This window comes from Phacochoerus africanus, chromosome 6 (assembly GCF_016906955.1).
Source record: "Phacochoerus africanus isolate WHEZ1 chromosome 6, ROS_Pafr_v1, whole genome shotgun sequence".
NCBI classification, from domain to species: Eukaryota; Metazoa; Chordata; class Mammalia; order Artiodactyla; family Suidae; genus Phacochoerus; species Phacochoerus africanus.
The window spans coordinates 108314929-108342544 of NC_062549.1; the positions used below are offsets into that span (position 1 = coordinate 108314929).

Genomic DNA, 27616 nt, shown 5'->3' on the forward strand with positions numbered 1-27616 from the left:
GTTTGATTCACTCTAATTTCATTCCTCTTTTTGCTGGTAAGCCACTTAAGACAGAATGCTGTTTGGTCTATTACATGGTCATTTGTAAGGATTCAGAGGGAAATTAACTCTCTGAAATGATCAAAAAAAGTTTTAATATAAAGTACAAATGTATATCTTATGTTTCAACAGTACTCTTTTTTCAAAATCAAAGATGAAGTTTGTGAAGAATTGTGAGGGGAAGTTTATTTGAACAGAATAAATTTTTGGTACTTCTAGTGGTTGAAACAATACATAGGAAACTTTGATGTATTTTTTTTTTGTCTTTTTGTCTTTTTAGGGCCACACCCATGGCATATGGAAGTTCCGACACTAGGGGTTGAATCAGAGCTGTGGCTGCTGGCCTACACCACAGCTCACAGCAACGCTGGATCCTTAACCCACTGAGCAAGGACAAGGATTGAACCCATGTCCTCATGGATACCAGTTGGGTTCATTATGCTGAGCCACAAAGGGAACTCCTGGTGCGTTCCTTAATGCTGATGAGGCCTCAGTAAAAGATTGTTAGTAGTATTCTATCTGACTTGGAGGAAAAAATAGTCTCTCTTAGTTCTGTAATAATATTAAGATGGCTTTAGATCCATCTCAACAGCTCTTTTAAGAAAAGAAATGATTTGGGCTTCAGGTGATGCTGAACAAAATTATGAGAACTGATATTCAGGGAATTTAGACCACATAATCACCCTTTAACCTCATCCTGTAATTTCAAGCATTCTGGAAATGAAATGTATATATACTATTCCAAGTGTAGAAAAGGGCTGTATCCCATTGAGGACCCTTGCATATTATAAATAGGATATATAGAGAAAGAAACAGTTTGGGGAAGAACTTAAGAAGGGAACATGTTCTCATACTCTTTGTTAGGAACATGCCAACTCTTGTTTTCATCTATTCAATATGCTGGAGTCTCAGTTTCTTTCTGAAGCCAGAATTCAAGCTTTTGCTCTCAGGTAGCAGCAGCTTTACAATTAAATTTTAATCCCTCAGTGTTGTTAAACTCCTGTCTAGAGTATAGCCACAGCTATTCTTGGCAGGCAAATACATTGCTGTTTTTCCTTCAGACACAGTGAGATAGAAGAATGTTCTCTGGCTTGGGCGTGGATGAACCACTTTACTAATCTTATACATAATTCATCCTTGGTTGCTGGGGTATTCAAAGTTGAAACTTTGCCCTCTGATAAAATTCAAATGGATTTTTTATTTACTTGACTCTGATCCCTTTGGGAGTTAGCCCTTATTAGGTGCCCAGGGATTCTAATTCAACAAAGCCCTAGCTGTGTGGACTTTTTTTATTAATTTGCTCTTGGTGTATTTTAGCTTTTGTAATTCTGCATTAAAAAACAAAAAACAAAAAAAACACACATAAAAACCCGGCCCTGGAACATGCACTTCAGAGTCCTGGATACCCTGAAAAGACTCTTCTTTCAGTATTGGCTTATTGAATAAAAGACTCCAGTAGGGCTTATCTTAATTTGTTTTCAGAGGTTGTTTTTGTTTGGTTTTGCTTTTTACAGAGCTTCAGCATTTAAAAACATGTTAACTATTGTTCTGTATATACTATAGTATGGTAATGATTATCCCGTAATATATTGTAAGTTTTTGATGTTTGAATTCATTGTATTAAGTTGTTATTATAAATGGAGTTCCTGTCAAGGTGCAGGGGAAATGAATCCAACTAGGAACCATGAGGGTGGAGGTTCCATCCCTGGCCTTGCTCAGGTTAAGGATCTGGTGTTGCAGTGAGCTGTGGTGTAGGTTGCAGATGCGGCTCTGACCCTACGTTGCTGTGGTTGTGGCTGACAGCTGTAGCTCCAATTGGACCCCTAGCCTGGGGACCTCCATATGCTTCAGCTGCAGTCTGAAAAAGCAAAATAAATAAATAAATAAAAATTAAAAATCACCTTAAAAAAAAAGTTGTTACTACTAATGAATTTGTTCATTCAATGAACAGATTTTTATTGGGTACCTTTCTGAAATATAAAATGCAATCCCTGTTCACAAGTAACTCATAATCTAATAGTAGGGGGGTTAAGGTAGGCAAAAGATGTATTAGTATAAGACAGGGTTACTGCCACAACAGTAGATTAGTTCATTCTTGCGTATTTATTCATTTGACTAGAAGTGACTGATGAATTATTTTCACATGCCTCACATAAGATTTTGTGACCCAAAAAAGTTGATCTAGACTCATAGAGGCTTTTTTCCTTGTAGAAGAATTTGATTAGGATTCCTTTCAGTCAAATGAGAGGAAATAGAAAGTCTATTTTATTCTTTCTCTTTTATATCTTCTCATTCCTAATAATGACAGATTAATAAGGGCTAGGGACCATCCTGGTTTAGTAAATGAAACACTATAATGTTTTGGTGAAGCAGAATGGGACAGCCAAGAGTTGGCACTAAAATTATGTGCCTGTGTGGACATGTGAGAAAGAAAGGGAAAGGACTTCTCAGAATTTCCCAGAGCTCACTGTTAAGGTCAATGCTGTACCCTGCAGTCACTGATTCTGAAAATAGAATAGGTCAATTAAGAAAAAGAATAAAAGGATATTAGGTTAAGGTACTAAAATAAGCTGCCTTTTCCCTCTCTTCCAAGGAGAGTTTTGCTGACCAATTCTCAATCCTAGACAATTCTACCTTTTTAAAATGGGAATTACCAAGATTTTCTCTCTAATCAACTGAAAACAACTTCCTGTCTTTATTGGACTCAGTCAAATATATGTACTAATTGGATCATTGGGGATATGACCTTGAAATACATATTAAAATTTTTTTTAATAGGCACAGAACCTGTCCTTGGAATTTACACTGTTGGGCATGTAATCAATAATATGGTAAAGTGATGAAAATGTATTGAGTAAAATAGTAGGTCCAAGGTTGTACTAGAGGGTTGGAGAGTATACTTATTTAACTCTGTGTGGCGGCAGAAAAAGTGGGATGATTTGAACAAAGATTTAGAAGCAGATGACAGCAGATCAGCCTTTGGAGTTTACTGGTAACTGTAACTTCTCTAGCAATTTATTTGAGCTTGCAATATCTACTGAAATAAACAGAAACTATTACTCTTTGCTATGTGAACAGAACATACATCTCCAAATAGTGAATTAGATGATGACAATTCAGAAGTCTGATTTGTAACATGCTGCTAAAGAGGCACATTCATATTTCTAGTTCGTGAGGAGCCCACTGTCTTGCATTCACCTGCACTTCTGTTTATACTAGGCTTTGTCTGCTAACATTAGGTCTCTAGGGAAAGACTTAAGTAAACTCCAGGCCCCCTGAGTTTCTATGAACTACCTCCTGCTCCCATACAACTTTGATGAAGATAGTGAACATATTTATTTTAAAAAAAAACACTTCATCTTTCAGATGGCAGTGAGAGTAATGATAACTCATTTGGCCTCAAGTTCTGTATTGAATTATTTTTTAAAAAATTGCTTTTGAGCAGTAACTTTCTCTGGTTGCTTAACCAGTCATACAAGTTGAGACTTCTGTCTCTATGCCTATTTTATAATAGCTGCTCTGGGAGAACAGATGAAAAATAATAAGTCAGTTTGATACCTTATGAGTATTAAAATCCTTTCCATTCAGAAATGTAAATAAAATAACCAGCATGAGCAATCAGCTTATGTCAGATTCCATGGGTTTATGTTACATAGGGAAATTATAGTGCAACCTGAAACATGCTTCGTAATGAATTCATAGTGGTGTCACAGTTGAATGTAAACCCTGGAGCTTTTCTATTGTGAAGGTTTTCAGAAATCACCTTTTATAAACTACCTAGGAGAGGAGGGAAAAACTAAGATGATACCAACAAATGCTATCACTGTTAAGTAGCTGCCTCCCTTCGAGAGGCAGAACTAAGTTGTACCAGTTAAGTAAAGCAGAAACTGGATACTGCTCACCTTTGGGCTTATTCAGTGTTCATAAATATAATTTTTATATATACATACATTTCAATATTCTGTTTCTGAAAGTGGTACCAGGAAAGTGCTCTGGAAGAACAGGTGGTTTTTGTCCTTAGGGAAGTTCATTTAGGAAGCAGGACAGAAGCCCTATAAATAGCTGCTTTTACCTTCAACAATGCAGAGAAGCCAGAGACCTAATTCGAAGTTATGAAATTGGAATTTATCTTGTCTTTGGCTGTTGCTCTGGCAGCCTGTAGTACAGCAGAACTATCCTCTGACTTATTAGTGAACTGATTTTACAGTCCCTAAAGCTCTTTTGTAGCTCCCCTCCTATTCACTATGATGAATGTACTATAGCCTCAAGTCCAGTATGCCAAACAGTATACAAGGGACCATTCAAGTTTTAAGTTTGGGAGTCAGGGAAAGAAACATGTTATTTTCTATTTTGAAGACTTCCTTTTTTACATTCTAATTTCTTAAGAGTTTGCCTAGATTTATGCCAGGGTTTGTGCCTGTAAGCCTATATTAAATGCATCACAGTTCTGGATGAGATATTCGATATCTCTTATTTAGCCCAGAATTGCAAATGATAGGGAGCTGTAGTTAATGGTACTTAGCATTTTGGGGGGCTTTACAGTGTAGCTCTCTTCCAGTCCCTATATCTGTAACAAATGGGTTCATCTTTGTGTTTTCCCATAGGTGCCCTGGTGTTTACTGACATAGGTCAAGATGCTTTGTGGCTCTACAGGAGACTCTGAGCCATTTGACAGTCTGGGCACATGCAGTCACCTCACATTGTTTAAGCCCTGATCTCAGCATTCTAATTTCTTTGTATTCCCCAGTGTATATAATATGTACTCGCTTGAAATTCCTTATATATTGCTTGCATATTCTTCTAAGTTTCAGCATAAACTAGTTGCTTCTATTTAGAATGCCTTCCTCTGACTGCTCTCAACCAGGACATACCTCATCTTTTAAAAATCCAGCTCAGTGAGTTCCTGCTGTGGCACAGCAGGTTAAGGACCCACCATTGTCTCTGTGGTGGCGAGGGTTTGGTCCCCAGCCTGGAGCAGTGGGTTAAGGATCTGGTGTTGCCACAGCTGTGATGTAGGTCACAGCTACAGCTTGGATTCAGTCCCTGGCCTGAGAACTTCCATATGCCATGGGTTCGGCCAAAAAAGAAAAAAAAATAAAAGCCAGCTCAAAAGCCACTAGCTAGGAGCTCTTGTTGTGGCTCAGCAGGCTAAGAACCCACCATAGTGTCCATGAGAATTCAGGTTCTATCCCTGGCCTTGTTCAAGTGAGTTAAGGATCCAGTGTTGCAGCAAGCTGTGGTGTAAGTCACAGATGCGGCTTGGCTCCTGCACTGCTGTGGCTGTGGCATAGGTTGGCAGCCGGAGCTCTGATTTCACTCCTAGCCCGGGAACTTCTATATGCCGCAGGTACAGCCCTAAAAAGAAAGGGGAAAAAAAAAAAAAAGTGCCACCTCCTATAGAAAGCCCAATTAATCTTAGTCACCTGATTCCTTTATTCTAAGACTTGTTTCTTAGTCTGTTACTTAAAATGTTTTGTCTCTTTGTAATTGTTGCTTGTATTCATTGTCACCCAGCAAGCTTAATGATATAGAAATGATGTTCCTCTTCCATCCCCCTGTCTTTGTATATTATATACAAACACTTTGAAGGTCTGCTAGCAACCTTTTCAGTTTCTCCCAAGTTCTAGTCCACCTTCCATATCCTTTCCCTTTATTCATAGTTACTTTCCTGGAGAAACAGGGCATGTGTTCAGGGTTTGGCCTCCTCCTCAGCATGTGGGTGGCAGCCTGCTGAATAGGTCCCTACAATTGGGAAGGATTTAACCCTTTGGTTTGACACTCTCTGCATTCTATTCATACACCTTCAAGAAGTTGATGTGAGACCCAAAGTAGGGAAATTTCCACTGAAAGCCAAGTTAGCTTTTTCCTTCCTTTTTATACAAGACCTCTGAAGCTGCTGTCGTCAGCAGCTCACCCGACACTCTCCTGCTCTGCCTCTTTTCCAGGAGTCAGGGTTAGTTTAAGAAAAAGCCTCTTGCTAGAAGCCATGACCTCGTACTTTTATCCCCTCCATCTGGTGTGCGGCCTCATGGGGCTGTGCTGCTATGCAGGAGGTGAGCAATGGAATTCTTTAGATGATGACTTCTGAGCCCACATGCGGAGGCAGTGGGGGTGGGAAGCAGGGAGAACAGTGAGAGCCAAGATCGATAGACCAAAAAGTAAAGATTTGTTCTATGAGAAATCCTGACTATAGGTAGACTGTTGGCATGAAGTGTTCTTCCCTTGATCAAGTGGGGGCCCAGAGCTGCAGCATCCCAGATCTGTGATTGATGAACATTGTGTTCCTGCACTTTTCCCTCCTGCCTTCACGGTTGGGGTGCAGGAGTGGGATAGGTGGGGTGTGTGAGGGCTTATGCTGTCTCTACTGGAATGCATTCCAGGGTTGAACAGGGAAGGGTTCCCCTTGTTCACATCATCTCTTGGAGCTGCTTTGTCTCACTGTCTCGGACCTAAACAGAAGTCCGGATTTTGAATGAGGAGGGGAGGAGGGGTTGAGAGCAGCAAAAGTTTTTGATCAAGTGAAAATCTGTTGTCTGCCTCATCTTGCAGGGGTTTCTCTGCAGGGTAGATACTCCTTGCCTTGGTGTAGATAAATTGCTTGTCTTGGCTAGAGGACCTTTACTAGGCTGTTAGTAGGCATCTGGCCTGGGATAGGACAGTTTGTTAGCACTTTCATTCCCTATTCTTATTTTCCTAGCACAGGGGTTGACAGCATTTTTTAAAAGATTGAAGTCTCAAAGGAAATTCTGATATATACTTTAAAAGCCCCAAACCTCAATAACTTCCTCTCATAGCTTCTCATGACTATTTCAGCTCTGTCTGTACATTTAACATCACTTTAAAAGGACTAGATAAACAAAAAAAAGTTCAAGTGTTAGTCTGAAGAAGAAAAAAGAAACAATTAAGAGCCGGAGCTGATTAAATATGGACTACTTCGTATAGTGATCATTTGGTGGTGGTGGTATTAATGGCAGAAATGGCCAAAAGGGGATTCATTGGTGAGGTTATGGAAGGCCTAAGATGTTCCTTTTGTCAATTCTGCTCATATAAACTCTCCTAGGATATTTTGTATCAGTTTCTGTTCTAAAGGTGCTGTGATTTTGGTGCCTCCAGCCCTAGGCATCCTCAGTCTTTGAGGAGAACACGTAGGATTTGAAGTCAGAAGCCCTTGCCTTGAGTTCTGGCTGAGCCACTCAGTATCCACAGGACTTTGGACAAATGACAGAGCCTCTCTGAGTGGCATCTGTGCAATGAGCGTAACTCCTATTTCACAGGGTTGGTGAGACAATTACATATAAGCTAAAGCGTTTGTACATGAAAAACCTTTTTATAAACATCGCAGTTATTCTTGGGGGAGCCCCACCTTGAAAGTTGTCCAATAGAACAGCTGTGGGTTAAACTGTCTTCCGTTTTTATTCAGTTTAGTTTTTCTTTTTTTTTTTTTTTGGTCTTTTTGCCATTTCTGGGCCGCTCCCGTGGCACATGGAGGTTCCCAGGCTAGGGGTCGAATCGGAGCTATAGCTGCCAGCCTACACCAGAGCCACACCAACGCAGGATCCGAGCCTCGTCTGCGACCTACACCACAGCTCACGGCAATGCCGGATCGTTAACCCACTGAGCAAGGGCAGGGATCGAACCCGCAACCTCATCGTTCCTAGTTGGATTCGTTAACCACTGCGCCACGACAGGAACTCCCAGTTTAGTTTTTCTGTTTGGTCAAGTCTGTTTACAAGGGCTGGTGGTGCTGAAGTACAGTCACCAGATTTCAGCTTCTTTTCACCAAAAAAAAAGGGAACTCCCATGTCCAGCAGTTCCATCCATAGACTCATTGGCAGAATGAAAGTGAGCAAAGACAAATTTTAAGATAAGATTAGGGGACAAAGAGGAGAATGCTTACCTTGCTTTCTCAAATTCAGGATGGCTAAAACATTGTGAGGAATAACCACAAAGCTGGTCAGAGGCCATTTGAGCCATAAGCAGGAAGTGGGAAAATGCACCTATAAACTCCCTCTCTTCTATCCCTTTGACCTTTGGCACCGGGGACAGGCATATTACTGATATGGCCTGAAACCTGCCAGTCACCAGCTTCTGGGAAAGCTCAGCCTGGTGCAGCAACTGTTAACATATTTACTCTAGCAGAGCCACTGCTTGTTCCCCTCTCATGCCTTTCTCTGGAACCCAAAGGTATCCTGTGTTCTAACCTAGTAAGAGTTAAAAATAACAACAGCAGGTCATGAGCAGCAGGCTTGGTAATCATACCTCATGCAGTGACAGGAGACTGCCTGCTCATCCACGGCACACAGGGCATGAATTGTACTCTCTCCAGCGTGAAGCAGCCATGAGAAGTTCTATGGGCTCAGCTACTCTGCTTGGGAGGGAATTGTCTACTGTTGATCTCTTCTCTCCGTGCCCTCTCTGTATCCTTCCCCTGCCACCTCCCACAGGAGTACCAGTCCCCAAACCAAACAGCTGTCTGCATGTTGATAAGGATTTTTTTTTTTCTTCTTTTTAGGGCTGCACCTGTGGCCTTTATGGAAGTTCCCATGCAAATCGGAGCTACAGATGCTGACCTGTGTCACAGCCACAGTAACACCAGATCTGAGCTGCATCTACAGCTTGAGGCAATGCCTGATTAACCCACTGAGCAAGGCAAGGTATCCTTGTGGATACCAGTCATATTTTTAACCCACTGAGCTACAACAGGAACGCCCAGTTGATACCTTTTAAATATTCCTTGGTTATAGCTAAACCCTTGTTGTTGGTATGACTTTTGAAGTTTTTGATTGACATCTAGTGGGGTTTTGGTTTTTTGACTTTTTAGGGCCGCACCCGTGCCATATGGAGGTTTCCAGGCTAGGGGTCGAAGCAGAGCTACAGCTGCCAGCCTACACCACAGCCACAGCAACGCCAGATCCAAGCCATGTCTGCAACCTACACTGCAGCTTATGGCAATGCTGGATTCTTAACCCACTGAGTGAGGTCAGGGATTGAACCTTCTTCCTAATGGATACTAGTTGGGTTTGTTTCCACTGAGCCAGGATGGGAACTCCTTTTATTCTTTTTTATTGCTGGGAGGAAGAAGGATAACTAGAACACTTATGCAGCCTGAGAGAACCTATTTATATGTCCATATATGTCCATGTGTGTATATATATTCTCACGGATGTGCAGAGACGGACAAGGAAGGCAAGGGGTGAAAAGGAGGCATCTCTTTCTTGTTTTCTAACATTGCTTCAAAGATGCCCAACCCCCATAGTAGCAAGCAGTTCCCAAGTGGAGGGTGGGGGCAGAGGCCTCCACCAAGGCCATCAATAACCAGGTGTGAGCTACAGGTCTCTGTGTAATGTGAAGCTCTCCCGTATTTCATTTCTGCACCCAGGGGGAGGCTCTGCAGGATTGCTTACGGAGAGCTCTGTGTCTGGCACCTCTCTCCACAAGGCCCAGGCGCCCAGGGTCCCACCGACCTGCCCAGGAATGCATTACATTGTTCTCTGGTGCTGTAATTTGGCTGCAGGAGCCAGGCCGACGGCCTCCCAGGGATGAGAAACATACTCTCCCTGGCATCCTCCCTTGGGCTTCTGCCGTATGACCACTGAGGGCATTTAAATACAACTCAGAGAGGCTGAGAGAAAAAAATCCTTATTATCTTTTTTCTATTAAGCCATGTAGAAACCCATTCTGAGCATTTGGCAAAGGACTTAATGGTTGGTATGCTTGCTAAGAGAGGTGAGAGAAAGGAGAAGAAATTACTTTCTGTAACAGGAAGAGAAATGAGGCAGTGAGTAGTCATGAGTCAGACTTACAAGACTTTTTGCAAGCAGACTGTTAGGACCAGGCAATGCTTGATTCTTTTAAATAATCTTAAATCCCTGACTTCATTTTTCCAGCGTCACTCTAAGGAAGAGTATGGATTCTTGCTATTATTCAAGGCTAGCAATAAGTTGGCTCTTATCTACTGGTCTGTGTGGGGTTGTTTTGTTTTGTTTTGTTTGTCTCTTTGTGGTGGCACCTGCAGCATATGGAGGTTCCCAGGCTAGGAGTCTAATCAGAGCTGTTACCAGGGCCATAGCAATGCCAGATCCGAGCTCTGTCTGTGACCTACACCACAGCTCACGGCAACACCGGATCCTTAACCCACTGAGCGAGGCCAGGTATTGAACCTGCAACCTCATGGTTCCTAGTCACATTTGTTTCCTCTGTGCCATGATGGGAACTCCTACCGGGCTGTGTTAAAGCTGGCATTCTTACTCTTATATAAGAGAAATTGGCTATAGGATGTGCAGCTGAGGTACTTAAATCATGTGTCTTCTCTAAAAGATTCTAAAATCCTTAAAGGATACTGTTTTTTTTTTTTTTTTTCCATTAAGGATACTGTCTTTTAAGTTAATCTTGTGTCCAAGTAGCATTTTTGCAATGCATTTTACCTAAATATTAATCGTTAAAAGAAATGAAGACCAACAGGAAGGAGTTGAAGAGAGGGGGCATGCTAAGAGACTCCTGATCTGAAGGACAAACAGCTATGAGATAGACCGTTGGGGAGGGGTGGGGGGCGCGGAAGTTAGAGGCAGTGAGTGGCAGCAAAACTAAATGGAGCCCTGACTGTACCAAATAAAGTTCTCATTTTGCTGTGTGTTCCAAATAAATTAGTTTCTGTTTGTATAGTACAGAATGGATGCCAGTTGTCTAAAGCCAGTCGGAATGCAGAGACAAGCTAAAGAGCAAGAGGAAAAATTGTTTGGCCATTACTCCTTCTAGGAGCCACATAGCCTAAGAACCATAAGTGGCAGGGCTTACATGGACTTCTTTTCTCTCACTATCGACCTCACTTTTCACACTTCTCACACTCTGGACAGTTTGCTCTTCCCTTAACCATTTATAGGAAATTGTAAAACTTTAAGTCCTTATGAACTAGAATTTGGACCTCAGGGAAAAGCACAGAGCAGCATGAGGTGCCAGAAGAGGCCCACTTCCTTGCATAGGATAAAAACCAAAAAAGAATAATAGAGCACAGGTAGATTTAGCTCAGGTTGATTTCCCATGGAAAGCCTAGGCTATCATTTATGTTTCTGGATGTTTCTGTGAGAGCTGAAGCTAACTGGGACCTGTGGCTCTTCCCAGTGGCCCAGCATACAAGACAGCACCCTTTTGTAATTCATTCAACTCTGTTCTTAAGTTCAGACTGACTATAACCCCCTTGCCTTCCCACTACCCTAGAGCTTTCCTTCTCTTAATCCCAGCTCAAGATGTCAGAAACTCTTCTTTTCCCCTCCAATTTCCCCCTCCCTAATCCCACCATTGGCTCATCAGTTATCTAGTTGACTCCACTTTGCAAGGAAGACATTCCCCTGGCCTGACTCACTCAGTCCCATTTCTCCACAGGAATCCCCTCACCGCAGACCACAAGGGCCCTGACTAGCTCATGTTTTGTGTTAATGTATGTGAAACCAGAGCAAACCCCCTCACCAAAAGAAAAACCACCCTAAACTCTCCCACACAGGTCTCAGCAGGTTACACAAATATTAGTCCTATCATCCAAATAAATCTGCCCCTATGGCCCAGAGCTATGGCTCCACCATCCTCTTGCTGCCTTTGCAGAGTAAAGCTGCTCCACAAACACATGAGGACCCCCAAGGGGTGCTGGAGAGGAACTCAGGAAAGGCGGGTGGGGGTGTGTGTGTGCTGTATTCAAAATTCCTTATGTAGGCTTTTTAATCTACAGCCTGCTGTCAATACCTTACCTGAGTTGGAGATTCTGAGAGAAGTCAGGATGGGCTAGACCAGTTGGGCCTTTGGTAAGAGGGTCTACTGGCTAGAGTTTGGGCATAATTAAAACTCTATATCTGAGATAGGTTCATAACCGCCTTTTAGAGATTAGAAGATAGAGGCCCAGAGATTTTGGGTAACTTCCTCAAAATATCAAGAACAGTAACTATCACAGCTGAGATTTCAACCCAGGTCTAGCTGCAAAGATCTATACCATTCTTCTCCTTTAAAATATCAATAGGCAAGAAATAACCACTGTCTAGTCACATCGAAATAGAGCATGATGGTTTTGGGGACTTTGTGACCTATCCTCTAGCTTATTAAGCCTGCTATCTGTGCAGACTCTACTACTGCAAGCTGAGTTAGGCAATGGGCAGTAGCAAAGCAGAACTACCCTATTTAAGCCAAACATGGAGTGAAGGATAATAATCACCAGGACTTGGAGAGTCACTAAATAAAGACTGTTGAATAAATGAGGAAAGGCTGCTTTCTAAGCTGTTTACCACTTTGGCCTCAAGCCCTCTTTCTCCTTCCCTTTGTAAGCACTGGCTTCTCCCAGATTCAAAGGCTAGCATCCTCTCCTAAAATTGCCAAAGCCAGAGATTTCTACCTGCCTAGTATACACTGATGCCTCATATGGGCCCTTGAAATCAGGCTTGTTACCCTCTCCCACCCTCTATGAGTTACATATCTTTTACTTAGTGTTTCCCAAACCTGTCTGACCACCAGAATAATGCATGGAGAGTTTTAAAAAGTAGAAAAGACCTACTAAGTTACTCTTTCTTAGGAGTATTCAAGAATATTCTAAAGATCTGTTAGGTATAGCATGACACTTCATGCCACTCACTCTGAACAGGCAGCAAGTGAGCAAAAGAGGCAGTGCTGGCTGATGTAGATTGAAAAGGAGAGATTGGGAGAAAATGTATATTGGTATAGTTATATAATTTTTTTCTCCTACAAAACACAGCAGTTTATAAACATATGAATGAGCATGTGACTGGAACCTTGTCCACTATTGCTAACTCTTACCTAGCAATCCCAGGCTCTTAATATGGGAAGAATGTTGCGGCCTAAGAGTTTCTTTTGGAGTCCCAGGCAGTTAGCTCAGACTGACCCAGGGAAGAGATAGTGGTTTCATCTCTGTCCCATCTACCCTTAGCCAGGTAGGAAAAAAAAGTTTTCTCCAGGTACCCTTTCTCTTGCACAAAAAAGAAGTGTCAGGAAGCCAGTGCAAGGGAAAGAAAAAATAAGCCTTGACCACGTGCTTTAGTGCAACTCAATCACTCTGAAGACCCCTACTTCTTCCACTCTCCCTGCTAACCTCCAGAGTGGGGAGTCGGGGAGCTGCTCAGTCTTTTACATCCCCTGTCAACTTCTTCCCAGGGCCAAGGAACCAGCTAGGACACCGGAGCCCCTCTGGAGTACTCTCAAAGTCCTTAAATAAAAGCTGTAGCAGCCCGAGGTTGAAGGTGGAGTAAGGTGTGCATGCGAAGATCTTGTGCTTTTGAGTCAGGAGGTTTGAAGTATAGGGATGAGTGAGGTATTTATACGTTCAGGTCTGATCCAGCCACTCTGCCTTCTTGGGGGCCTTGCAAGTATGGACGTCCACAGTGTTTCTGCACTCCTTGCACCGCACAGCGCAGCACCAGTGGAATTTGCACTCACACTGGGTGACACGGGTAACTCGAGTTGTGTCATACCCTCGGCCACAACACATGATTTCACAACCGTCTGTCCCTTTGGATGTCTTGCTGCAGACACGGCCTGCAGTGCCTAGGGAACCTGAGTTGGGGAAGAGAGAGAGAGAACCAAGTTACCTCTTACTTCAGCTGCTCTGGGTTCCCTTACCCACATCCTCCTGAGGAAACCATAAAGAATCCCTTTTCCTGAAAATATACCCACTAGCCAAAATGATCATTGCCTCACTGCCCTCTGCACCAGGCTTGTTTCTTCCCATCATCAAGTGTCCCCAAAGACCATTGACTTTTCCTGCAATGCCCTCTCTGCCAATACCCATCTCCATATCTCCAGCAAAACTTAGCTTTAAAATGCCATAATTGTTAAAGCTGGGTGAGGGCTCTCTATTTATGTTTGAAAATGTCCATAATAAAAAGTAAAAAAAAAAACAACTTAGCCTGTAATTTACCTTTTCTTTTTCTTTTTTTTTTTTGGCTTTTTGGCTTTTTGCCATTTCTTGGGCTGCTCCCATAGCATGTGGAGGTTCCCAGGCTAGGGGTTGAATCAGAGCTATAGCTACTGGCCTACACCAGAGCCACAGCAACGCAGGATCCGAGCCATGTCTGTAACCTACACCACAGCTCACAGCAACGCCGGATCCTTAACCCACCGAGCAAGGCCAGGGATCGAACCCACAACCTCATGGTTCCTAGTAGGATTCATTAACCACTGAGCCACGACAGGAACTCCTGTAATTTACCTTTTCTAAAAAGTCTTGTTAAAACTCCAGTCCAGCTACCATGTGTTAGTATCTTGGACCTTAGTTTATAAAGTTGTGCTATGCAGTAAAGTAATCTAGCATGGTCATTAAAAGGATGGGCCTGATGTCCGGTTGTCTAGGTTTAAAACTCAGTTTTACATTTCTTAGCTGGGTCTTAGTTATCCCCCTTTGATCCAGCAAGTCAGTTAATCTCTCATGGATTTAGTTTTCTCATATGAAGAGACATGGTAATAGCACCTAACTCAGTAGATGGTTATATCTATAATCTCTGTTCAACTGAGGAGGTGAACTGATTAGGGATATGTTTCCTGCCAGTAATGCTAAGGAATTCCTAAAAAATATCCTTTGCCTTATCCCTTACAGTTGGAATCTTTAAGGGTAGGGATGATGTTATCTTCCTGTACAGAGAATGCTCTCAACCTCATTCTGAATGATTTTTGCAAAGGATCACAAAATCATAGAATTTTGGAAAGTAGCTATGCGCAACACTATACCACCAATGCCACTAGAATTTTGGATAGGATGGATCCTAGTAAATATTTCAACCCTTTCCCAGAGATGGGAAAGTCATTAGCCTGGGGTTCAAGAAAGGGACTAAATTAACTGATTTCTATAGCAGTAGTCTCCAAATTCCACTGGTATGGATAGAAAATGCTAGTACTTCTATATTTGTTTTTTTCTCATCAATTTGAAGTGGAGTGGCGCAGTGGAAACTAATCCGACTAGGAACCATGAGGTTGCGGGTTTGATCCCAGGACCTTACTCAGTGAGTTAAGGATCTGACGTTGCCGTGAGCTGTGGTGTAGGTCGCAGATGTGGCTCAGATCCTGCATTGCTGTGGCTGTGGTGTAGGCTGGCAGCTATAGCTCCGATTCGACCCCTAGCCTGGGAACCTCCATGTGCTGCAGATGTGGCCTTAAAAAGCAAAAAAATAAAATATTTATGCTTTGTATTTATGTTTTATAATGTACATATTAGTACAGTGGAACAAAGATATAATTCACAAGTAAATATACATATGTTGGAGGTACCATGCTTAATTTTTTTTAAATGATAGGGGTATATAAGCCAAAATGTTAGGAGCCTACTGCTCTAGAGCCTGGGCTGACCAGGTCTACTATATATGTTATCCTTCTACCTCCAAGGGCTGGGTCTTAGTCATTCTCTTATACACCGGAAGCCTCTTCTACACTGTGGAGCTGAGCTGTCCAATGTAGTAGCCACCAGTTAAATGTGGTCATTCAGATTTAAGTTAATTAAAATTAAATAAATTTTAATATGTAGTTCCTCAGTAAGGCATAGGTGTCAGTGTTCAGGTGCTCCACAGTCACATGTGACTGAGTGGCTGCTGTACTGGAGAGCACAGATGTAGAACATTTCTACCATCACAGAAAGTTCACTGGGACAGTACTGCTGTGGAGGGAATTCCAGGCTCCAGACTCCCTTCTGGGATGACTTGTACCCTTTGAATTCCAGGCTCCACTTTGGGTTTTATGAGATCGAATTTTATGCTTCTAAGAAAAACCAACAAACATACGATTCATCCTCCCTTCTAATTCCAAAGATCTTTCCCCAAAGGTGCATTTTAGGATGATAGCGTAGGCTTACACCTTGGATGTTGTGGAATGATATCTAGGCACTTAGAGAGTGGCCCTCTGAATTATACCACATGGGGAGAAAAAAAACTTAGTGGCAGGAAATCACAGGTGCTTTTCAACCTTTTTTCTCCTAGCACTCTTCAAAGTACACAAACTACTTTCTCTGTTACTTGGGTAGTGCCTCATCCTGTTTCTGTGCTTAGTTTTGCTCTGAGCTAATTGCCTCTCCAGGAACAAATGCATTAGGTGAAAACAAATAGTAGGGAAGCCAGCTAAGGTTTTTGGCTTCGCCTTACCCAAGTCCTGACTGCTGAGTCTATAGAGAAGAGCCTATAGAGGAATTATTACCTCTTTCCTTGCTTCCTCAACTCCATTTTAGAATCTTCAGTAGCAGTACAATGGATAAATCCTTTCAAGGTCATTCATGGTCTATTCTCTATCTTTCTACTTTTAATCTCCCTTACCTCAAACCTCCACTTAAGTCAGATTAATCTGCTCTCTGTTCCTGGAACAGATCATGTGCTTTCCCACCTACCATTCTACTTATGTGTAGACAGTATTCACCTATTCTTCTCTCTGGCTACCCAGATAATCCCCACACTTCAAGAAACAGCTTTAAATTCCACACTTTCAAATAAACTTTCCTTAACTGCCCTCTTTTTCAGTTGCGTTTGTCTGCCTGTTTTATCTCATTTCTTTCTTTGTTTTTTTTTGTCTTTTTAGGGCCGCAATCTCAGCATATGGAAGTTCCCAGACTAGGGGTCTAATCGGAGCTACAGTCATTGCAGAGCCGAGTCTGCAACCTACACCACAGCTCATGGCAATGCCGGATCCTTAAGTCACTGAGTGAGGCCAGGGATTGAACCCGCAACCTCATGGTTCCAAGTTGGATTCATTTCAGCTGCGCCACGATGGGAACTCCCTGTTATATCTCATTTCTTTAGCTAGATTGTAAAGAGCCAGAACTTAACCTGCGTCTTATGATTCTGTATAGCCCATACACTGCTTGGTACTGAAAATGAGTGATTTATTTCAACATTCACTGAATAGCACCCACTGTATCCCAGATGCTCAGGATATGAAGGAGTGATAAATAACCTCAGGCCTCAAGGAGCTCAGTGTCCTCTCCTCTCTGTTCAGGCACATTTGGGCCTGGCAGACTGAGGCATAAATCAACACTCTTATTTCAACATTTTCTGACTCCTCTGACTCCTCCAGCAGCACCTCCTCCCCTAACTTCTGAGGCTGAACAGACTGTGATTAACCAGGGGTGCCTGCACTAAGAACTGGGGCTCCATGTCCCACCTGTTTCCTTACTCACCTGCAGCCTTGTCCAAGACACAGTAGTCTGGGGAGTTGTCAAAGTAGACAAGGTCAGTCCGGGTGGCACGGCGATAGCCTTGGCGTGCTGCTGTGAAGTTGGCACCATCTTGGGTAGCTGTCACCTGCACGGCCCCATCATAGCGCCGCCGCAGGTAATCACCTGTGCGGCGGAAGTCTGAGAGCGCACGCCAGCAGGTGCGCAGAGTACAGGAGCCACTCACGCCATGGCACTTACACTCCAGCTTCAGAAAGCGCCGCACAGCCTGGGAGGTGGGAAGGCAGGTGATGGAGAGGCAGCCAGTCAGGGTACTGTATAGTCATCTCTAGGACTAAAAGCATGAATGCCCTGAGGTCGGCTAGTCCTGGCCTAGTTGAACCATTGGCTGGTGGAACCATTGTTTGTGCTCTCCCCAGTCAGATCCCACCCATTCTTCCTGATCGAATTCATGAACCTCTTCTTCTAGGAAACCTTCCTGGACCAACAGTGCTTTCCTTTCATGATAGCCCATTTGAACTTTAAAGCATTAGGATTCTTGGAAGTTCCTGTTGTGGCTCAGTGGAAACAAATCTGACTAGTATCCCTGGCCTGGCTCAATGGGTTAAGGATCCAGCATTGCCTTAAGCTGTGGTGTAGGACTCAGATGCAGCTCAGATCTGGTGTGGCTGTGGCGTGGGCCAGCGGCTACAGCTCTGATTCCACCCCTAGCCTGGGAACCTCCACTGCCTTGGGTGCAGCCCTAAAAGAAAGAGAATTAGGATTCTGTTCACAATTACCGTATACTGGAACATCCTCTAGTTTTCATGTGTTTTGGAGTTCACGTTACCATGCCTTCCAATTTTATTGCATGTCATTTTCCAGCACAGTACTAGGCATGTAGGAGGTGCTCAAAGGCCAATGAACTGACCAGAGCAAGCTCTTATCTTCCTCAGTCTTTATGGATACAGTTCTTTTCTTTCTTAAAAAATTTCCCGTCTTTTCTCCACCTTTCCCTACTTCCCACCTATGTGAAGACTCTTCAGGCACCAGATTGAACCTAGCCATTCTGAAGATCCCTTGTGTTTACTGCTGCTGTTCCAGGGGTTGGGGCTTTTGGAGGTGACCCACAAGCCTTCAGCGCTTCCACCTTCATATTTAGTCCGTGGTCATACCTACAGGTCACCCCCAGAAAATGAGTGTACATATGCAAACATGAGTACTGACCGTGCGACCACAGCGGTTGTTATGTAAGTTCATGAGAGCTCTGGCATCCTTAAGCCTCTTCTCCTTGGCATCCACAAAAGCCTTGGCAAAGCGAACTCCATAGTGGATATTGTCACTGCAGCCACCCCAGTCAAAGTCCCCACGTTGGTCATGGTGTCGACCACGGGTATAAGGATCACAGCTGCACACACTCAGTTCACCCTGGCTACAGGCACGAGTGATAGCATGGACCACCCCTGCTGATGAGATGGCGTATACAAATGCTGCTTCCCGGCTACCTAGAGAAAAAGGTAGAAATGTGTTTCAGGAACGAGGCCCACGTCTGTCCCCTTCCTCAGCCCACATAACTTCCAACTCTGAAACCTCTTCTCTGTTTCTTTCCCAGGTCAACCCCTGTTCCTCCCTTATCAATGTACTCTTCCCTTCTCAGAGCATTCCCCAGAGTAGCTAGCCTGTTCCCCTCAGCCCTCACAACTCTGTCTGCTTCTTTGTATATCTGACCTCTTGGGCTGACCTGTATTCCTGCTTCCTTCCAAACTCCTTGGGTCCAGCCATGGAAAAGCTTCACAGTGAATCATTCCCCCCCACAGAGTGCCAACCCCAGCTTAGTAAAGACTGCCTCAGTCCACATTCCAGGCCTTTTCAGGCCCACTCTGCTGGACAGTTCCCCTACAATGGAGACCCCAGCCCAGGGGTCATCCTATTTGGAGAGACATGCTACTTTCCCCAGCCTGCTTTCTTCCCTCCCTGCTCTTGAGAATTGAATCATTGCTCTTGTCTCTCTGCCACCTCCAGATTCTCATCTCATTCCCCCTCTCCTAGTTTATTGTTTAGCTCTGCTTAGCTCTTTTGCTGAGCTGGGTCCAAGCCACTCACTCTCCAAATATTTACATATCACCTTTCTGTTTATCCCTTGCTCCCATTACTATAGTGTTGGGAGGGTTGAGTGAGGGTAGTGATGGTGTTGGTAAGAACAGAACAACCATTTCCAGTCCTCAGCCTTACAGTATATGGAAACCTGAAGGCTAGGGGTTGGGGAGGAAGAGAGAAGGATGTACAAGGAATGTCGTTCCTTTGACCAGTCATCCCTGAACACGGGGATTTAGAGGGGCCACTGCCTATATAGCTAAGGTACTGAGGATCTGTTCCCAACTGTATCCTGGGCTCTGCCCCTAATCCTTTCTCTGATTTTGAAGTAGTGTGTAGGAGAGGAGAGAGGGGCTCATGCCTGCCCTACCCACCCACCACCCCAAGCATAGAAAGGGAAGGAGCTGGGGCAGGGTGGAAGAGGCCCTACTTCTGAGCATGACACGGCCAAAGACAGTGTGGTCCCGGTCCAGGGTGGTGCAGTTCCAGCGATGGTGGCGGAACTGGTGCTGACACTCTCGGATCCACTCTCGGGCACCCTCGCCCACCGAGCGCATGATGTCTGGGTAACGCTGGCACAGTTGCCGCTGCCGGCTCACCAGACCAGGGATATTGTCACAGATCACTCGAGCCCCCAGTGCCCCGATGTACCTGCAAGGTGGAGATGGCCCTGTCAGAGCATCCGGCTTTTTTCTGCATTAGGGGAATAAGGAGGGGAAAGGTTTGGCATTCAGACCTTGGAGAGATTCCTTTCCCTCCCCCCAGCCCATATTCCCCAAGGGCAGTGGGGAGAACTGATCCCCACAAGCTCTGGAGAAATAGTTAAGTAGTTGCAGAGAGAGTATTTGAGTGGTCTCCCACCATTACCAGTTACCCAGCCAAGGGCCAAAGTGACACATACTCCCAGAACACAGGCCAGGCATGTGTCACATACACAGAAGCTGTGGGCATGTCACACAAACCCATTGCCTGTTTATTTAATAAACATTAAGAGCCTCATGGAAAAATAAACTAACAAAATGAGAGTCTGAGACAACATTGTTACACCCACATCTAAGAGACACGTCCTGCATGGCTGGTCCATAAAGACATAGTTTGGGGAAGAAAGATGGAGACAGGGAGGGGCCAGTGGGAAGAGATACAGTGGGCAATTTTGAGTAATGTTTACAGCTCTAATTAGACCTATGTAACAAAAAGTCCTCATTCCCAATCCTGAGGTCTGGGGAAGAAGACCCCTCCCTAACTCTCTTTCCCATACTCTACTTCCAGGCCCTATGGACTTTTGAACGAGTCATTCAAAATCATCCTGCCCAACTCACAGGGCACAGTGTCCTGGATGGACCTGCACAGGCAGAGGGCTGTTTCCAGTGGGAAGCCAAAGGCCAAGATCAAGCAAAAGGGTGACACTCCCTATGTTCCAGTCCCCAGTCTGCCCAGTGTGAACAGTTATTAGAAGATCATTAGGGTGGGCTACTAAAAGACAGGTGGTTGCTAGAGTCATTCTCAATTTTCTCAGGGCAGTACTTTTCTTTATTCACACACTTTTAGCCCTGGACTCCGCTACAAGCTTCAGGAAGAACCTTTCAGAGAGAAGGCAGGAGTTCATCATCACCTTTTCTCCCCATAAGGTCACCGTTTGAGATCTGACTCTCACACCCACTTCTCATTCCCTTTCTATTTCTCAAACACCCAGCACCTGCATTGATTTGCTGGGAATTCTCTATTCTCCTGTCTTAACACATCAAAGGATGCCTTCTCTCCCCTTTTTTCAACAGGTTGGGGCTACAGAGGGTAGCTGCTACTACAGACAGAAAAGATTTGGTTTGGGCTGTGGATGAGCCTGTGGTTTAGGAAGGGCCCCCAAAGGGCCTATAAGTGAATAAGGAGGAGGGAGGGCAGCCAGTGGCGAGAAGGGAAAAGCTGGACTGCCCTGGGCTCTGTGTCCTCTGCAACACTCCCCACCCTCTGCCTTTGCACACCCGGCCCTCACCCACAGACTGGATCACCAGTGGTGACACCAACTCAAACAAACACAAGGAGGGCTGATGCTTGCCTCTTCTGGAACTCAGCAGGGCTGATGGGGCCCATCTGTCCCGGGGGAGGGGTGAGAGGGCTGGTCCACCACTAACAAATCCCATGGAATCAGTCCCCAGCACTGTCCATCAGGGCAACAGCTTCCAGGAACAAACAAAATAAACACCCCGGGCTGGGCCTGGCCGGAAAGGGCTGCCTGACGCACAGCCGGGGGTTACACCCACTGCCGCGGTGCTTTGTTTGGAGAATCAAGACCGTTGGAGTTGGAGCCTGTCCCTGTCTCACCACCATTCTGCTTCCCCAGTTCAGTCTGGAGGAGTACTGCTCTAGGCAATGGGTGTTTGTTTTTTTTAACTGGGGCTTGGGAAGAGGGGGGTTGGATGGGAATGGGAGACCAGTAATCCAGCCCTCATGAGACAGTCTGGAGTGGGGCAGGCCAAGCTCTGGTAAAAAGTCCTTCCTGTGGTCTGACTTAACTCCATTCTGCTGCAGCCAACATTAGTCCTTCTTCTTACATCCTCACTGGGCGTGGGAACATCTGTTCAGTATCTAAGACCAGAGTATAATTTTCTCTCCTTCTGTCCTTACCCCTTGAAGGAGCTGCTTCAAGATTCTGCAGAGCAGGGCACTTGTCTCCTGACCAGTGGTCAGCCACTTGTAGTCAATTTGGGGGCCTCCAGTAAAGCAGCCTAAGGCCCAATCCATCCCCCTCTTAATTCAGCACATGCCTGCAAAATGCCTACCGTGTGCCAAGCAATGAGCTCAGCTCTTAGGGGCACAGATAGATTTAAGGCATCTCCAGCTGATGGGATGGTAGAAGGGTGAGATGCCCCTTACTCTCTAGCTGTTTCCCTTCCAGAATTTTTACTTCCTCCCAGCTTCCTGCTCCAGAAAGCTCTCCTCACCTGCTTTTGACCAATTCACATACTTTCCTTTGACAAAGTGACTTGTGCCATACTCTAGCCCCCCTGCTACTCAAAATGTGGTCCCCAGAAGAGCCATGTAGCATCTCCTGGGAATCTGTTAGAAATGCAGAGCCTCAGGCCCCATTCCAGGCCTACTGAACCAGCATTTCTCTAACATCTCCAGAGGATTAGGACTACTACTACTCCAGGAAGGCAGGAATTTTTGCCTGTTTTGTTTACTTCAGTGTCCCCAGTACCTGGAACACTGTCTGGCACAAAGCAGGTACTTAATAACTATTTGTTGAATAAATACCTAACTGCTCTGATTTATCCCCAACTCCTTTCTCCCCCTACTTAGGTATAAACTTCATTTCAATTATAGCTTTACTCCTTATTGATCTTGGCAGCCTATTTGCAGATGTTTTAGGTTTGTGTTTTTTAACGAGGTCAGGGATCCTCTTTTTATTTACTCTCTTTCTCTCACAGTCCATAGTGTATGCGTGTGGTTTAGCTCAGTCTATGCAGGGCTTTGAACACAGGGATAAAACCATTACCCTTCCTGAATATCATAATGCAATATCATTTACCTGGTACTTTACAATTCACAAAACATTTTTGTACCCAAAAATCCTATGAGAGGGAGAGATTGCCATTTTACAGGTGAAGAAACTGAGGTTCATGGAGATTAATAATATCCAGCTCTGTCCATCAGGGCTAGTCAGAGGAGAACTGGGTGAACAAAGTCCAAGTTTGTTTTCAATTCCAAGGGTAAGAGAGGCATAGGAGTAGACCAGCCTGGCTCCAAAATTGGTTTGAGTTTCTTACTACTCCCTTCCTATCCTTCACCTTCATGTGTGAAATGGGGATAATAATAGTATCTGCCCCAATAGAGTATCATGTTGGTTGAAGAAGATGATGCTTATAGGTGTTTAGCCATAGTGTCTGGACCTTAGTAAGGGCTCAATAAATGGCAGCTGTAGTCGATAACTAATGTTAACATCATGGTACCACTTTGTTCCTCTTTCTGTGAAACCACGAACACAGTCCTACTCTTGTGATGCCCTACACCCAGTCCCCTAAAAAATACTAAATGGTATAGGTAGGCACATGCCAGGAGACCCCTATTTCTTGTTCTCTTTTTCGTAGATTAAGGAGACCATCTGTTTCCTCCAGTTAAAAATCAGGAGAAGAAAGGAGTGGTTGGAGAGTAAAGGGAAGGGCTGTGAGGAAGATCAGACTGTAAACTGGTGATAGTGGATGCCTTCTGCTCCAGAGCTGAACATGGATACACATAGGCATCTCTTCAGGCGGTTGTACAGAATATCAGACTTGATGGGGTTTTTTTGTTTGTTTTTTGTTTTTTTTTTCCCCTAAAGTAGAGAGATAATCACTCTGGGGGCCTGACTTGCCTTTAGAAAGCAGCTTTCTACTTTATCCCAGAAGTGCTGGCCACTGAGACAGGCATCTGGGGCCTGCAGCTATGACCTGTGTGAGGCAAGGAGACTGAAATGACCTCTGCACTCACTGCCCATCCTGGTTCTGTTGCTGCCTTCCTCCTTTTCACAGGGACTGCTAAATCCCTCTATATCACCCGCCTGCCTCCCTCCTTAGCTAGCTCTTCCACCCAGGAGTTTTTCCAAAATCTTTAATATGAACCACATGGGGGGAGAGTAGTAGAGGGAGAAAGGAAAAGGGAGAGGAAGTAGCCAAGGGAACAAAATGGGGACTAGGAAGAACCCCAGTTGAGTCTTCAGGAACCACTACCAGGATGCTGAAATTACTAGAGTGTCACTTCCTCACCTAAACATCAAGCGGACCAAGACTGCCTCCCAAATTGGTAAGAAGCAATCAAGAGTCCCTAAAATCAACTTGTCATCTGGGATGGATAAAGATGCCCAGTGGTTACTTCATCCTTTCTCTACTGGGGCACTGAAGACACAAGTCCCCAGCCAGACTGAGCCCATGAAGGTAAAGGGTGGCTTTGATCTCACTCTGAACTTTGAAAGCCTTTTCTTTTCTCCTCATCCCCTTCTTTTCTTTTTCTAAAGGAATGTCTCAAGCCAGATGTAAGATATGGGCCTCCCTGCTCCCCCATCCAGAACCCCCCCCCCAACCCCCGCCCTCCCTAACACTGCGGAGATAAAAAAGATTTTCTCAAACAGGAAAACGGAGGGTGGGGTGGGGGTAATGAAGATGGAGAAAGACGCATCTTGAAATGATAGGAATCTGCAGCCCAAGCTCACTGGCCCCTCAGCCAGCTAGCTACCCCTCACCCTTCCAGCCAAGATTCCAAGTCCAGAGGAGAGAAGCCACAGGGTGCAAGGAGAGAAGAGACAGCACTTTGTGGAGGTGGGGGAGGATTGGGGGAGGGGCAGAGTAAGGAAAAGAAGGGGGGTACTGAATGGGCAGAGAGGGGCAATAGCCCAGTCCAATAGGCCAGTTTGATTAGTGGGGTGAAGAGGAAAGATGAGAAGACAGTTCTCAGTCCAACTCTCCCCCTGCCCGGCCCCCGGAAGGTGGGGGAAGAGAACAGCTCTTACTCCTGGGAGAAAAAAATGAGTGCCATCCAGAGCTCAAGGTGGAAGTGGTGGTGGGGGGGGGGAGGGAATTGGAAAAGAAAAGATAGCCAGTGGATTTTTAATTCCTTTTGCCTCATGTGCTGGCTTGTGGAGTGTCTGGCATCTAAGCCCTGCAAGAAATCTAAGGAGAGGATCCCTTAATGCTTTGAGACTCCATAAGTTCTTGGAGGGGAAAGATGGGAGATGGGACTATAGGGGAAGAAAAAGAACGAGAGAGGGCGGGGGAGATATCAAGGTTCCAAGTGACAACCTTAAAACAGAGGCTGAAGACAAAATGTCTAAAAGTATGCAGACCCAAGTGCTTTGTTTATTGAAATTGTGGGAGTTAATGGGGTAGTTTTTGCCTTAATACCATTTCTAAACCTTGCCCTGGGTGCTGCTGACTCACCAAAGCCTTACTGCGTTATGGGGTTGGGGTAGACTAGCCAGAGGCTTGTCCCCCCATGCCAGGCTGCCCCTTTCGCCACGTCTCAGGGCGAGGGGGGGACAATCTTATGGGATCAGAAGGTCCTCTTGGATGGCCACCGAAGGCCCCAGATGGACGACTGGTTTCTTGAATCTACCCTGAGAAACTCAAAAGGTAACTCTTGCCTTAAGAGGATTGCGCTAAAATAGAGGGGGTCTGGGAAGCCTGGAAGACCGGGCGACCTTGTTCCAAATATCCAGCGCCCACATCACCAAGACGAAGGAGCGGCGCCCCCCTATTCCTGCCTGCCCTCCTTTGCCCGCGCCCCTCACGACTTAAGTGAGAGTGTTGCCTGGATCGTCTCTTAATTCCATCAAAGCGACAACCTGGTCTCCAGAGCATCGGGTATCAGGAGCTGTATATTACCTTTGAGCGTATTTGGCCTCTCCAACCCAGCCTCACCCTCACCCTCCCAACCGTGAGAGCCACACTCACCACCAGGACGTGTCTACGCGGGCCGGCAGCGTCAGCAGCAACAGCAGCAACAGAAGGCAAGCAAGACTTAGGCGGGCGGAAGCCCGAGAGCCGTCGGGGGCCGTGGGTCTGGGCGCGGGGACTGGGGCGCGGGCGCGCCGAGGGGGCAGCTGCGCGGCTTTCTCCGCACCACCCGGCCTCAGCATAGCTCCCCGAAGACTCCCGCCGCGCGGCCCGGAGGGGCGTGGACGGGGCACCGGCTGAGGGTACTCAGGCCGCTACTACTTCACCCCCCCCGGGGCGCCATAGGGCTCGCCGGCGGCTGGAGACCTAGGGGCACCTACAGTGCAGGAGCGCGGGCGTCAAGTCCCAGAAAGGGGCGCAGGGAGCGGTGTCCGGAAGCCGACGGCGGCGCGCAGAGCTCGGGGTCTGGGGCGCGCTGTCCGGGCTGGGATGCGGTGTCAGGGGGTCGGCGGCGCTGAGTGGGGCTACGGACTGAGTGTGCGGACAGCCCCTCCCGCCGCGGGCTCTCATTGGACGGCGCGGGGCGGGGCCGAGGCTTGGGACACACGCGGCCGGGCGGGCGGCTCCGCCCGCACCAGCCCTGGGCGCTCCGAGGCGCCCTAGTTGTGGCGGCCGCCTCGGCCCCTCAGCTCCCCTTGCACTGCGGTGCGCCCTCACCTGCACTGGGTGGAAGCGACCGGGCGCAGTGGCGCCCTTTGGCTCTCGGAGCACCCAGTCCCTGCCGAGGCCGCGCCGCCGGGTCCTAGCGCCTTCATTCCTCAACCCCAACCTCCGTAGGTAATGGCCAAGAGTGCAGAGTGAGGGGAGCTGCAGACATTTTCCTCTGTCATTTAACCTACAGTGACAGTGGAGTGAGCCACAGAGGACGCAGTCATTTCCTCGTGTCCTTTCTTCGTTCTCGCGCTTCTGTGAAATGGGTAGAATCTACGCCACGGGGAGTACGGGAGAATCTCCCTTTCCGTCGCTGCCAACAAGGGTGCCACGGGCAGCAAACTTCAGGTAGGGGCTTCTCTCACCTACGCCTCGTTGCCTCCAGTTACTCCTATCCGCTGCCCGCCGCACCCCTCGAGTACACACAACGTTTACGCACAGCCCCCGACCTCACGCCACCTTCCCGCCTGTTGACCAGGAATCTATGGCCGAAGCGGAGGGGCACACCTGCGGACTCCCCGCCCTTTACCGCGCGGGATCCCCTGAGCTTACTCTCGCCCTGCTTCCTGATGCCTCGGTCCCCGACCCCTTGGGGCGGGGCTGCGAGTACGAAAGAATCAGAAACAGCTGGGCAGCTTTCCCGATCCAGAGGCCAGGGTGGGGGTCCTGCTGAGAAAGTGGAAGCCCCGAAGCCATTTCCTCCACCTTTCCACCCTTCCTCCTCTCTACCCCACGCCCCCCCCCCACGGCCCCCCGCCAGCTTGCTCACTGCCTAGGGGCGTGGTAAATTGGGAAGGGGTGTGGAGGTGGTGGCTGTAGAAATTGACTTCCCTCTTTCCTCAGCACTTCCTAAGCAGGCAGGTAGAGCTTCTGGAGGTAGGGTGGCCCTTACTGAGAGGTAAGCAGAGTTTCCAGAGTCCGCCTGGGTTCTGGCCCCAACCCCTTCTCCAGCCTCAGTTTCTCCTGCGGAGCCCCTCTTTCCCAGGTGTCTTTATTTAAACTATAAAGCCCCGGTGTAAACAACGCGCTGGAAGCTGCCCACCCTCTTCAACCCCAAACTCACTGTCAGTTCTTGGCTGGGGGGTTGGGGGTGGTCGGTGTTTGAGACTCGGAAGTGTGACCAGACAGGGTGCAGCTGGCTGCCAAGAGGCTGCAGACATCCCATAGGCAGATATGAGGGAGAAGGGCTGTGAGAGCCCATTATCCCCTCTCCCCATCTCTCACCTCTTTACCTCACTTTCTATGGTGGGGGTGGAGTGAATTCAATAGTTCAACAAGCATTTACCCCCTCCCA

The 27616-nt window shown here is 46.2% G+C and overlaps 2 protein-coding genes across 7 annotated transcripts in view; one reads left to right on the forward strand and one right to left on the reverse strand.

Annotated features, from left to right (window-relative positions):
* The window catches only part of ST7L (suppression of tumorigenicity 7 like), a 96365-nt gene extending 73180 nt beyond the window's left edge, over positions 1-23185 (forward strand). For 4 of the 5 annotated variants that reach the window (XM_047784992.1, XM_047784993.1, XM_047784995.1 and 1 more), the window contains one exon: positions 20519-23185. In XM_047784992.1, the coding sequence (XP_047640948.1) occupies positions 20519-20653 (135 nt within the window). In that variant the 3' untranslated portion in view covers positions 20654-23185. Of the gene's footprint in view, positions 1-4643; positions 4813-20518 lie in introns of those variants that run through there. The other variant, XM_047784994.1, reaches the window with a different exon arrangement.
* On the reverse strand, positions 12713-26320 carry WNT2B (Wnt family member 2B). 2 transcript variants are annotated; one of them, XM_047784998.1, is made up of 5 exons: positions 25669-26320; positions 19680-19900; positions 18383-18660; positions 17180-17444; positions 12713-13584 (listed from the first exon to the last, which is right to left on the reverse strand). In XM_047784998.1, the coding sequence occupies exons 1-5, from the start codon at positions 25851-25853 to the stop codon at positions 13355-13357; spliced, it is 1179 nt and encodes a 392-aa protein (XP_047640954.1). In that variant the 5' UTR covers positions 25854-26320; the 3' UTR covers positions 12713-13354. The 2 variants fall into 2 exon arrangements, with proteins under 2 accessions (XP_047640954.1, XP_047640955.1); XM_047784999.1 differs by having other exon boundaries at positions 19680-19942; positions 25669-25731.
* Positions 26321-27616: the final 1296 nt, after the last annotated feature.

What these genes read in the sequence shown, in the direction of transcription:
- WNT2B (XM_047784998.1), bottom strand. Translation starts at nt 25,853, where the DNA reads ATGCTGAGGCCGGGTGGTGCGGAGAAAGCCGCGCAGCTGCCCCCTCGG. An exon ending in CGCGTAGACACGTCCTGGTG is followed by an intron (nt 19,901 to 25,668) that starts GTGAGTGTGGCT and finishes TCCACCTTGCAG; the next exon opens with GTACATCGGGGCACTGGGGG. An exon ending in TGGCCGTGTCATGCTCAGAA is followed by an intron (nt 18,661 to 19,679) that starts GTAGGGCCTCTT and finishes CTTTTTCTCTAG; the next exon opens with GTAGCCGGGAAGCAGCATTT.